The 13458-nt window shown below is 44.6% G+C and overlaps 1 protein-coding gene across 3 annotated transcripts in view; it reads right to left on the bottom strand.

Annotated features, from left to right (window-relative positions):
* PSEN1 (presenilin 1) overlaps window positions 1–13458 on the bottom strand; it is a 93152-nt gene that overhangs the window by 61049 nt on the left and 18645 nt on the right. The window contains exon 2 of one of the 3 annotated variants that reach the window (XM_068254135.1): window positions 3571–3787. The exons of the other annotated variants lie outside the window; for them this stretch is intronic. Coding sequence (XP_068110236.1) covers window positions 3571–3615 — 45 coding nt within the window. The 5' untranslated portion in view covers window positions 3616–3787. The remainder of the gene's footprint in view (window positions 1–3570; window positions 3788–13458) is intronic. 3 annotated transcript variants of the gene reach the window in all.

Here is a 13458-nt window from a genome sequence, read left to right as displayed (position 1 = left end):
TCCTGACTAAATCAGAAGCATACACAGTCAGTAAAGCAGGCCTCTGACTGAAGGGGAGATGAACTAGTCTGAAACCTGTCAGAGAATCAGAGTGGTCAGAAAAATACAGACATAGGCCTAGTGCACACCAGAGCGGTTCTGCTGTGGTTTGCGATCCGCTTGCGGGTGCGGATACGCTTGGGCAATGTATTTCAATGGGCTGGTGCACACCAGAGTGGGAGGCGTTTTGCAGAAACGCATACTCCCGGGCTGCAGCAGATTTTGGATTGCGTATGCGTTTCTGCCTCAATGTTAAGTATAGGAAAAACGCAAACCGCTCTGAAAAACGGCACTTCAGAGCAGTTTGCCAGGCTTTTTTGTTACAGTAGCTGTTCAGTAACAGCTTACTGTAACAATACATGAAATCTACTACACCAGAAATGCTTCACAAAACCACAAAATGCTAGCTGAGACGCTACAGAAAAAGAAGAAAAAGTGTTTCAAAATCTGCTAGCATTTTGCAGATCTGCTAGCGGGTTTTGGTGTGCACCAGGCCTCACATCTACATTGGAAAGCATTCATTAGCAGTGCACTTTACAAACACATGCACACCTTTTGTACAAGTAGATAAGAAATATAAAGGTTTACAATTTTCATTATAGTCCACCTTTAACCACTTGCCGACCAGGGGAATTTTCACTGATCGGTGCTGCGTGGGCTCTACAGCCCGCAGCACCGATCAGGAGTGCAGCAGGGCGATCAGACTTCCCCCTTTTTTCCCCACTAGGGGGGATGTCCTGCTGGGGGGGTCTGATCGCCGCCGGCCATTAGTGGGTAGCGGGGGGGGGGAGGGGCTCCTCAAAGCCCCCCTCCGCAGCGTTTTGTGTGCTCCCTCCCTCCCCTTACCTCCCTCTCTCTTCCTGGGCTGCGCAGGACGGATATCCGTCCTGCGCATTGTGGGATAGGCTTCAGCCTATCATATGCCGGCGATCCCCGGCCAATCAGAGGCCGGGGATCGCCGATCTGCCTTACGGCGCTGCAGCGCGGTATCATGTAAACAGCGGGGATTTCTTCCCCGCCTGTTTACATTTTGCCGGCGAGCCGCTATCGGCGGCTCTCCGGCTGTTCACGGAGACACCCTCCGTGAACTGACATGGAAAGGCCGCTCGATCGTGGTAACCCGCAGACGACCAGTTTACGCCAATCGGCGTTAGCTGGTCGTCAAGAGGTTAACAGCATTTGAGCTGCAAAGTCAGTACATTTGAACGTGTCAGCTGTCCTCCAAATCTTGGCAGTCATGGTTTAAAAAAAATGTATTTAAATTTGCTTGCTGTGTAGTAAAGAAATGAAATTAGGCAGAGCTGTTTGCATTCATTTTACACAAGCTCTGCTCTACCTCAATTAGAAGTGGCATGTGTAGAGTGCATTACATTAATAATGAGTGCAGCAGCTGAATTAAAGGACAGGAGGGATATAGAGGATGCCATATTCCTTTCCTTTTAAACAATTCAAATAGCCAAGCTGTCCCTGCTAATACGCTGCTTTTAAAAAAAAACTTTTTAGGGCTCTTTTACAGTGGGACGGTGCGTTTGATGTGACGTTATGGTCGCATAATGTGCCCCAATGCAACGCATTGAAAGACTATAACTTGGACGTTACAGTACATTCTTTAGCCCTGCATTTGGTGCGCCGTTTTTGTCGCACAGTGATGGAACAAAAACGTAGCATACGTTACATTAACAAAAAAAACAAAACAAAACATTACTGAGCATGTGCAACACACACAATGCAGCAGATTTATTGCTAAATGCACAGCATGCAGCACTTTCTAAATATTGGTACACATGACACACAACGCAACGTGTGCACTGTGAATGTGGCACAGACTTAGTATTGCTGTGTGTTAGTCCACGTTAAAACATTTTCTAACGTGCAACTTTAACGTTGCACTGTGAAAGAGGCCTTAGTCAGACCATTAAAATGCAAATCATATTTTTGACTTAAGATTGACTGCATTTGCCACATGCTTGTTTCAGGTGTGTGATTCAGACACTACTGATCCTTGAAGGATCAGCAGGATTCCAGGCAACTGGTATAGTTTAAAAGTATATAAATATGGCAGCCTCCATATTCCCCTCACTTCAATTGTTCTTTAAAGGGAACCTAAGGTGAGGGATATGGAGGCTGACCCTATTGTTTCCTTTTAAAGGGACTCCGAGCAGTACAGAAACTATGGAAAGATGCATATCATTTTAAAGCTCTCTTTCTCCTCTTTCCAATGATATATAAATCGCCACCCTACGCCTTTTAGTTTTCGCTATTTTCGTGATTGAAATTGCCGCGGCCGCGATTTCAATCGCGAAAATAAAGAAAACGAAAAGACGTAGGGTGACGATTTAGGTGTCGCCAGAAAGAGGAGAAAGAGAGCTTTAAAATGATATCCATCTTTCCATAGTTACTTGTATTACACAGGGCGACACTTTCCCCAGTGTCAGCAGCTCCATTCAGCAGAATGAAGCTGCTGACTTTAGGAAAAAGTCGCCCTGTGTAATACAAGTAACTATGGAAAGATGGATATCATTTTAAAGCTCTCTTTCTCCTCTTTCTGGCGACACCTAAATCGTCACCCTAAGCCTTTTAGTTTTCTCTATTTTCGCGATTGAAATCGCAGCCGCGGCAATTTCAATCGCGAAAATATCGAAAACTAAAAGGCGTAGGGCGGCGGTTTATATATCATTGGAAAGAGAAGAAAAGAGCTTTAAAAGGATATGCATCTTTCCATAGTTTCTGCACTGCTCGGAGTCCCTTTAAATAATGCACATTGCCTGGCTGTCCTGCCTCTAATACTTTAAGCCATATACCATGAAAAAGCATGCAGATCAGAGGTCTATGACAAATCTGACAAGATTAGCTGCATGTTGGTTTCAGGTGTGTGACTTATGCTGGGCATACACGGTTAGATTTATGCGCTGGATCAAGCCGCTGGCTCGATCCCTGCGCATCTCCGCTCATCCCCGCCGGCGCCTGGATCGATCCCCGCTCGTCACCGCGGGCGCTCCTCATCTTCCGCTCGTTTTCTTCCCATTGTCTGCCTGCGGGTATCGAGTGGGGAATCGAGCGCCTCGCTGATCGGACCTGTCGGAAATTATCAATTGAGCCATCAGCGGCTCGATTGATCTAACCGTGTATTCCCAGCATTAGACTCTATTGACCAGAAAGATCAGCAGGACTGCCAGGCAACTGGTATTGCTTGAAAGGAAACTTATATGGCAGCTTCCATAGGTCTCACACCTTGGGTTCATTTTAAGCACAAAGCTGCAACACTATGAGTATTAAGCAAGTACTGCTAACGTGCATATCGAAAAACAGACGCACTGATAAATGAATGGCATGATAAAGGTTGCTAAGAAGAAATGACATTTCTATGCACCATTTCACCGCACTTCCTTTCCTCCACAGGCAACCTTTATCAGCATACACACTGAGAACACTCCTCGCATGTGAAAGACCACTCCCTTGACAAACTACGGAGAGCAACAGTTTTATGAGATGCACAGAAAAGAGACGTAAATCTGTCCCTGTCACACTCACAGGCTGCAGCAGAAGCAACGGTATGGATTCCTCATCTTCTGACATTGCTTCACAAGTGGCAAGTGAGGAAGTTACAACGTGGATCAAGTGAAAACCGCCCAGTTTGATAACAGACCACACGGGAACTGACTCTGTGGTTATGCATTAACCACTAAACAACTTCTCTGGACAGAGTATTCAACTCTCACACAAGAGCTACGCATTCTTTACATTAAAGCTGAAAAGATAATATAAGGAAACGTTTGTTGTTTTTTTAAAATAATCTATACAAATGCATGCACAAAACATACAGTAGCTGGACATATTCATGCACGGAGATTGAGGGCTTGTTTCCATTACTAACAACATCAGGTCTTATACTATTCCCAGGTACTATTGTGTTATTTTAAAGCAGTCAGAAAAGGTAGAGCAAGCCATACCTACATTTGCCATAATCTCAGAATTTTGCAGGATCTGTAGTTCACTGGCTTCAGTCAATTTAATGCAAATTTACGTTGGTCCCCTTAATGTATTCTGTCACATGAACGACCTTTTACCTTTGGCTTCCTCGCCTGCAAAAGGCTGTTATCAAAAAGCCCAGCCACTTCATATCACATCGGTCTGTCTGATAAGTGTGAACCATCATCTGTACTTTGTGTATACACTGCAAAGCTGGGTACAGACATTGACTGTGGACAGTCATTGCAGGCATGATTTGACTACCATCTGTCCACCAGATGCAATACTAATAGCTCAGCCAGGCATTTATGACAGACAAGGGTGGACAGAAAAGGCAGCAATAGCCATCAGTAAACCTCTTCCTACTTGTTTGAGACCCTCTTTCCCTCCATTATAGGACATGTACAAAGGTATTGCGCGGCAGGACCTAATGCAGCAGACACCCGATGCGCAGCACACGAAGGAATTTTCCATGTGTTATAGCTGAAAGCTGTTTCACAACACCCTCCCTGCAGCATTTTTGTGAGCACTGATGACCCAGTACAAGAAAAGCATATGAAACCGCACAGCAACTGAAAGAGAAAAAGTAGAATGACTGATCAGTTAAAACACATCAGTTATCGGTTGCCTGTGTAAACCTAGCCTAAGGCCTCTTTTCCACGATGATCTGACAGGTGGTTAATTTACCGCTCGTTGGCTGCTCCTGTCCACTGGCCAGGTGTTTGTCAGCGCTCGGCAAGGGAAGAGGGCACTGGACAGGTGCCCCCCCCCCCCCCCCAATGGTGATGCATCTGAGCACAGCGGTTGTTGTGCTCAGACGCAACATGAGAAGGTTTTTCAGCGCATGGTAACAATGCCACGTTGCAACAATGCCACGTAGTCAACGCTGCATTTTAATTGCACCGCATGGCAGTCTTGGGTGGCAGACGTGACACTGGATTGCTCGACAAGCAGTTCAGATGTCCGGAAAAAGTGGTCTAAACCTAGTAATGTAAATTTACTGCCATGTCCGTGTGGATCAGGTTCAGACTTTAAACCTAGATTTTCAACCCCTTAAATGAAAAAAATCTGTTACTCCAGGAAAGTTCTATTTAGGATTAGTCCTTGAAATACAGTTGTCTCGTGGGTTTATTTTCACTACAGGTTTTCTTGAAAGGAAGCGATTGTAAAACAGTCAACTGGACACAGCCAACAATAAAAACCTGGTAGCGTCTCTCCCCATACTATGCTGAACAAATCATTTGCCAGCATTCAACTTATAGTTTATGGTCTCTCCACACTGGCAGGGGTTCTTGGTTCCAATATTTGAAATAATCTGACTGACTTATGCGATTTAATTTACAAAGATACGTTTGAAGCCTATGAGTCAGCCTACATGAAACACTGGCTGACTGAAGGTGCGGCACAACCTAGTCATGTTTGATTTACAATTCTCACATGCAAAGTTCAAACACTTTCCTTTAATAGCATAGAAGTAATCAATTCATTTTTAAACTTATTTAACCCATTCAGGTTCCGTCGTTTTCACGTGAGAAATGTTCACCTCCCATTCATTAGCCTATAACTTTATCACTACTTATCACAATGCACTGATCTATATCTTGTTTTTTCCGCCACCAATTAGGCTTTCTTTGGGGGGGTACATTTTGCTAAGAGCCACTTTACTGTAAATGCATTTTAACAGGAAGAATAACAAAAAAATGGAAAAATTCATTATTTCTCAGTTTTTAGCCATTATAGTTTTAAAATAATACATGCCTCCATAATTAAAACTCACGTATTGTATTTGCCCATATGTCCCGGTTATTACACCGTTAAAATTATGTCCCTATCACAATGTATGGCGACAATATTTTATTTGGAAATAAAGGTGCATTTTTTCCATTTTGCATCTATCACTATTTACAAGTTTAAAATAAAAAAAAAATAGAAATATTTCATCTTTACATTGATATTTAAAAAGTTTAGACCCTTAGGTAAATATTTACATGTTGTTGTTTTTTTTTTATTATAGTAATGTTTTTTTTTTTTATAGTAAACATTTTATTTGGGTAGTTTTGGGAGGGTGGGAGGTAAACAATAGATTTATAATGTAAATGTGTGTTAATTTTTTTTTTTTTCTTACAGGTGTAGTATTACTTTTTGGCCACAAGATGCCGGCCATGAGTTTGTTTACATGACGTCACTCTAAGCGTAACACGCTTAGAGTGACTCGTCGGAGAGGGAACGGCCAGAAAAGGCGCAGCTTCCGAGAGAAGCTGTCGCTTTTTCAGCGGGGGAGAGGAATCAATGATCGGGCACCATAGCCCGATACATTGATTCCCTGGCTACCGAATCCGCGGCCGGGAGTGCGTGTGCACGCGCGTGATCAAAAACGGTAGCGCGCATGGTTCCTGGACGTAGAAACTGCGTCCAGGAACCAAAATAGGTTAAGTGAAAACAAACAGGCATGTGAGGCAGAATGTAAAGATATAAGTCACTAGATTAAAGGACCACTATCCCAAGAAAAATTGTAAAATGTAAAATACATGTAAACATATACAAATAAGAAGTAAGTTTCTCCCAGAGCTATAAATTACTTTTCTCCTATGTCGCAAGCAGTTGTGAGAATTCAACAGTCTTTTCACTGCCTATCAACTGCTCATGGAAAATGGCCCTTAGGGCTCATTTCCACAGGCAATTGGACCGTGTGCTCAGCAAGCAGTTGCCAGGCAGCAGTAAGCAGTTGTGAGAGTTTGAGAGGCTTTTCACTGCCTATCAAATGCTCATGGAAAAGGGGCCTTAAACTACCAATGCATGCTTATTTGAACTTAAAAGTCATCCTTAGGCAGTAAAATGCCTCTCAAACTCCCAGAACTGCTTGCTGCAGCCTGGTAACTGCTCACTGCTGCCTGGCAACTGCTTGCTGAGCACACAGTTCAACTGTCTGTGGAAAAGCGGAACTATAGATATAAAATAAACATTTTTTTCACTTACCTGGGGCTTCCCCAAGCCCCCAGCAGCTGTCCTGTCCAACGCCAAATCTCCACGAGTCTCAGTTCCCCCGCCGCTGCTCAGTCCCGTAGCTTGACTTGTAAGTCAAGGCAAACGCAGCCCTGCCAAGCGTATCCTTTCTTTGCGTTCCCCTCTGCAATAGCGGGGAATGCGAACAAACGATACGCATGGCCAGAGCCGTGCAGGCGCAGTGGCCCGGCGGCGAAACCGAAAGTAGCTGGCCGCAGGAGAACGGAGGCTCCTTGAGGAGCAGCACAGGACAGGACGGCTGCTGGGGGCTTGGGGAAGCCCCAGGTAAGTGAAACAACGTGTTCATTTTATATCTACAGTTCCGCTTTAACCTCTTGACGACCAGCTAACGCCGATTGGCGTAAACTGGTCGTCTGCGGGTTTCCATGGAAACGGCCTTTCCATGTCCGTTCACGGAGAGTGTTTCTGTGAACAGCCGGAGAGCCGCCGATTGCGGCTCGCCGGCAAAATGTAAACACGCGGGGAAGAAATCCCCGCTGTTTACATTATACGGCGCTGCTGCGCAGCAGCGGCGTAAGGCAGATCGGCGATACCCAGCCTCTGATTGGCCGGGGATCGCCGGCATATGATAGGCTGAAGCCTATCCTACAATGCGCAGGACGGATATCCGTCCTGCGCCGCTCAGAGGGGAAGGGAGAGGGAGGGAGCGCCGAAAACGCTGCGGAGGGGGGCTTTGAAGAGCCCCCCCCCCCCGCAAAGCGCAGCAAGCCGGCGGCGATCAGACCCCCCCCCCAGCAGGACATCCTAGTGGGGAAAACAGGGGGTAAGTCTGATCGCCCTGGCATAATCCTGATCTGTGCTGCGGGCTGGAGAGCCCACGCAGCACAGATCAGACAGAAAACCACTGGTCGTCAAGTGGTTAAGGGGTACCTTAACTAACAGGGATATGGATGTTTCCTTTTAAACAATACCAGTTGCCTGGCAGTCCTGCTGATCTCTTTGGCTGCAGCAGTGGCTGAATCACACACCTGAAACAAGCATGCAGCTAATCCAGTCCGACTTCAGTCAGAGCACCTGATCTGCATGCTTGTTGAGGGGCTGTGGCTAAAAGTATTAAAGGCCGAGGATCAGCAGGACAGCCAGGCAACTGGTATTTTAAAAGGAAAAGTCCATATCCTTCTCAGTTTAGGTTCCCTCTAAAAAGATTACACAGCAGGCTGATAAGCCGCACCATCATAGTCTTATGCCTGGTACACACCATGCAATTTCCTGTCAGACGGGTTGAAACGATTACTGAAATTTCCAATCATTTTCTGATCGATTTTCCAATCACTCCTATATAAAATCAATTAGAAAAATCAGAAAGCAGAGCGGAGTGCTAGAGGGCCGAACTAGCAAAGTTATACAAAATTTTTGCTGACTGCCGTCAGGTACACATTGGGCTCTATTCACAAAGGGCAGGTCGGTAAAAGAATGGTCTTCAGTAAAATACATTATTCGGTATCTTACACTTTTTCCCAAATTCACTAAAAAGTTTTCCCTCATGAGGAAGAAGTTTGGTAATTTACCGAACAAACATGCCACAATTCACTAATCCCTGCTCGGTAAGAGTTGATATAAGCGATTGACCAGCATGTAGCAGGTCAGCGGGCAGCTGTGTGTAGGACTCTCTTTTCCCTGCAGTGCAACCCTGATATCCCTTTAGATGTGCTGCAGCCACCAGGGGGAGCTCTTCTGTATGCTAAATACAAATTACTACATCTAAGGGGATGCAGAGATGCCAAATTTCCCGCCTCTGCTTTGCTACACTGAAAGTCCCACCCGATTACCCTTTGCAAATCAGCGTGAGAAGCTGTGTGGCTCTCCCTATTGGCTGCCTGGCTCTCCCCAAATGCTATCAAATCTATTCCACAGAGAGCATGGGGAAAGTAAGTTCTCGGCTGCTGTGAGCTAGAGAAAATTACCAAACAATTTTGGCCGGTAAACTTAATGCGTAAATCTTTGTGAATTGCAGTTTGACATTTCTTAAGGCAATTACCACACTAGTCGGTAATTTACCTCACTAATGAGTAATATTTTCTGTGCGGTGATGGGTTTAGTGAATTGGAATGTGATCGGTAAAAATCAGCTGTTTTCAGAATTAACGAATGCGGTAATGCTTTGTGAATAGAGCCTATTGCCTGTGACATTTTGTCACATTTCCACAGGAAATAAGCCATATACCATGTTCAGTTAGCACAATTGCAGCTGCTAATCCGTGGCTTCTGGCCCCTGCATACGGCACTACAGCTACAGCCTGCGGGCCATACAGGATTAATAACTGTAGAGAGCTTTGGGGGCCACCAGAAATGGCTCGGGGGCCGTATTTGGCCCCCAGCTGGACTTTGAACACGCCATCTGTAGTATGAGGGCCAACAGATTTTGAATACTATGAACAGATTGTGCAGGTAAGCTCTAAAGCCCCATACACATGCTCAACAGCGACATCGGTCTTTTATGCTTTCACAACTTTTGTTGTGAAACAAAGTTGAAACACCTGAAAAAAAAAGTATTTTGCTATTGTTCAAAGCGCTGATAAGACTGATAAGTCAATCCAACAGTTGGATTGACTTCTTATCAGCTCTTTGAACAAAAGCAAATTACTTTTTTTTCAGGTGTTTCAACTTGTTTCACAACAAAAGTTGTAAAAGCATTAAAGACCGCTGTCGCTGTTGAGCATGTGCATGGGGCTTAATACTGCATGGAGATGGTAAAATTGTTCAATCACTGGCCAATGAAAATTGGATGTGTGCACCAAGCTTAAAATTGACGCCGGCCGTCTGTTGGCTGCACACAGTTTATCCTCCTAGCTGGCATCATTTGAAAATGAATGAAATGAAAAACTATGGTCACAAGATCAGTCAGTCAATCAACAAAATGTTGTTATTTTATTACAGTTGAAATGTATTGCCACAGATTACGCGTCTGGTCAGAGGCATAAAGAGGTTTTTGCCACAACGTAGGCTTTAAGCTATAGAATGGACACTAGATATAACTATAGTGAAACTTTACTGTACACTTCCTTTAGTAGTGCCCAATCCTTCACTCACACTATTTTACTGTGTTGTGGGCCCAATCACAACATTGTGATTTTACCGCAATTAGCGCGGTAAAATTACTGCTCAAACTTCCGCGATTCAGTGCGACCGCGATCAGCACTTTAAGCACTGTACCGCGATCGCTCCAGAATTGTGGCAAAATGCTGCATGTAAAATGTTTTGCGATTGGCGCTAATCCGCAAATCGCCCGCGATCAACGCCAATCACGGCAGTGAGATCACTGCCATTTTCAATTACGCTAGAGCTTTGGTGATTAATTTTTTCCCAAAAAACCCTTTTCCACTAACATGATTCAATCTTTCGCCACACCTAAATCTGTGCATGCAGCATTTTTTCCAGTGTCTGCATTTTTTCTTATTCTATGAACTAATCGGGTAAATGCAAATGAAACCGCAATTGCTTGAAAAATCATACCAAAAATTCGGCGTAAAACAGAAACCTTAGGACTGCGTCACTCTGTTTGCTGTTACTGACATATCCTGCTCTCACCAGTCACTAGGTGGCACTGCAGAACAAATAGAGAATCCCCTTTCCTTCAATGAAAAGGCCATCCCTATATAGTACTTCTAGCATACAGTGGCTGAGAGGAGACAACAGGAGGTGTGGAAATGAGTTAGTCCACCAGTTACGCTGCACACACTACACCCCAGGGGGGGTGGTTGGTGTGTGTGTGTGTGTGTGTGTGTGTGTGTGTGTGTGTGTGTGTGTGTGTGTGTGTGTGTGTGTGTGTGTGTGTGTGTGTGTGTGTGTGTGTGTGTGTGTGTGTGTGTGTGTGTGTGTGTGTGTGTGTGTGTGTGTGTGTGTGTGTGTGTGTGTCTTCTTGTGGGCCCCTTAAAATCTTACTTACCTCTTCCATACTTCACCACAGGTCCCTAGATCATCCAAACCCCTCAAGAGCTAGGTCAATTGCTTAGGTTATGTGATATGGATTAACAATCCATAAAGGCAACCAGAGAGGTTTTCCTAGCCCTTTTTTATACTTACCTGGGGGCTTCCCTCGTCGTCCTCGGGTCCCCCGCTCTGCCGCAATAACTCCTGGTAATCCAGTCAATCGTGGCCTTCTGCGTATGTTCGGCCCCGCGCGCAACCCTTGTGGTGTCCCCGTCCCCTGGAGCGTTCTGCACCTGCGCAGCAGTACTGCGCAGGCGCATAATGCTCCGAGGGACGGGAGCACGGTGGAAGTGCGCGCGCAGCCAAGCCGCTCATGTGGAGAAGGCAATGACTGACCAGATTACCAGGCATTGTAGCGCCAGAACTGGGGACCAGAGGAGGACAGCAAGGGAGGCCATGGTGCTCATGGGGCTGGAGGAAGCCCTAGGTAAATATAAATAGTGGCCACTGTACCATCTCTGGTACACTTAAGTCTGGCAAAGAGAGAAGAAGAAGATCCTTGCCAGCACCAGGAAACAGGTAATTGTGATTCTATAGAATATTCTGTCTATTCTGCATGAGAGCACAAACCACATGTGATGATGGTTGAGAGGCAAACATTTGGCTTATGTTGCAGATATGTCGCGGTTACAGTAAAATCTACGAGACGCTTATCCATGGGAGTATATGGCACATTTAAAAAAAAAACAAAAACAAAAAAAACAAACAAAAAAAAACCACACTTTTTTACACTGTATATAAAAAGTGTACGCCACTGTAAATGCGCATGTGGTGCAGAATAGCACAGTATTGCCTGATGTTATTCCAGTGGATTTCAATGCATCAAGAAAGCACACAAGAGCCAATTACTGTATAGCCACTGATGCAGCATAGTTGGCAAACTGGTAAATCAAAAAAGGGAAAAGGCTGCAAATTCAGATTTCGGTTTTGAATACCAAACCTTATTCTAACGTCGCACTGCTAACACGTCAATGAGAACTTACCATTACAATATTAATGCATTGTTTACTATGCCATTATTTTGTGTGACAACAGACCGCATCAGTATGATAGTACCCTAAGCAGCAGTATGAGAGCATTCACTTTTACCACAAGGGTCAGTGATTGATGCTGCTTGGTCAGCATAACAAACAACCTATTGCTCAATCAGCACCACCTAGTGATGAGAGGGAGAACATCACAAGGCCTAGGATCCACTCAGGGCGATTTTGCAGCGCTTGCAGATCACTGGCGATCGGGAAATGCTGCCACATTTGAACCCTATGGGGTGGTTCTACTTGCAGCGTTGCGAACGAGAAGTTGCAGTAGCCAAATCGTGATGGCTCCAAGAATTGCAGTGAAATCTTGGTTTACTTCCACAATTCCACAAATAACGCGTGTTTTGCAAATTCCCGCAAAGTGCCCGTAGTGTGTCCCAGACCTTAGAGAGTACAGGGGCAGAAAAACTAAGCATTCATTTGTAAAGTATTGCATTTTATTTATTTTAAGTACTTCTATAGCGCCGACATATTTTGCAGCACAGTAGAGTATATTGTCTTGTCACTAACGGTCTCTTGGAGGGGCTCACTATCTAGTCTCTACCATAGTCATATGTCTATAGGTGTGTTGTGTAGTGCATGCATCATAGTCTAGGGCCAATTTAGAGGGAAGCCAATTAACTTATCTATGTTTTTGGGGTGTTGGAGGAAACCGGATAAGGTGAGAACATACAAACTCCTTGCAGATGTTGACCTGGCTGGGATTCGAGCCGGGGAGCACTAATCACTACGGCACCGTGCAGCCCCACATAGCACAGATAGATAATTGCACTAAAGAGGGCATACTGTAACGTGACAGAACAGAAAGTGTACAACCCAAATCCAGACCAAAAACTCTTCAAAACGCAGTGGCAGGATCTTCAAGGACACCGTGAGAGGCACATGGAGGCTGTCATATTTATTTTCTTTCATACAATACCAGTTGCCTGGCATCCTGCTGATCTTCCAAGCATCAGAAGTGTCTGATGGATAAAAGTATTAGAGGCAGGGGATCAGCAGGACAGCCAGGTAATTTGCATTGTTTAAAAATAAAAAATAAAAATGGTAGCCTCCATATCGCTCTTGCTTTAGTTTTCCTTTAAAGGACACACACAGCGAAAATAAACTAATGAAACAAACGATTGTATCTATCTTCCTTCTCCTAAAAATGACTTAAGAAATTCCAGTTTTATTTTATGTTTAATTCTACTTTTAAAGTTTTAACTGTAATTGTTTTTGCTCAATGACACATTCATTGAAGTATGCCAGACCTGAAATCTATGAACTATTGATCCTTTTTAGCGCTTTCCTGCTCTCAGAAGCCATTTTCTCCTAGGAAAGGGTTTTATAGTTGGAATTTCTCATCAGTGAGGGTCACACTGTAAGTCAGGACTAAGTCAGCCACTTAAATACCTGACATTTAACTCTTTCAGGCAGAGAAAGAAAAAAGTAACCCAGCATAGTTGTGTGCTTGGCACTAT

The sequence above is a fragment of the Hyperolius riggenbachi genome, chromosome 9, assembly GCF_040937935.1.
Source record: "Hyperolius riggenbachi isolate aHypRig1 chromosome 9, aHypRig1.pri, whole genome shotgun sequence".
Lineage (NCBI taxonomy): Eukaryota > Metazoa > Chordata > Amphibia > Anura > Hyperoliidae > Hyperolius > Hyperolius riggenbachi.
The sequence above is the reverse complement of the archived record's forward strand: the minus strand, read 5'-3'. Positions and strand labels throughout refer to the sequence as shown.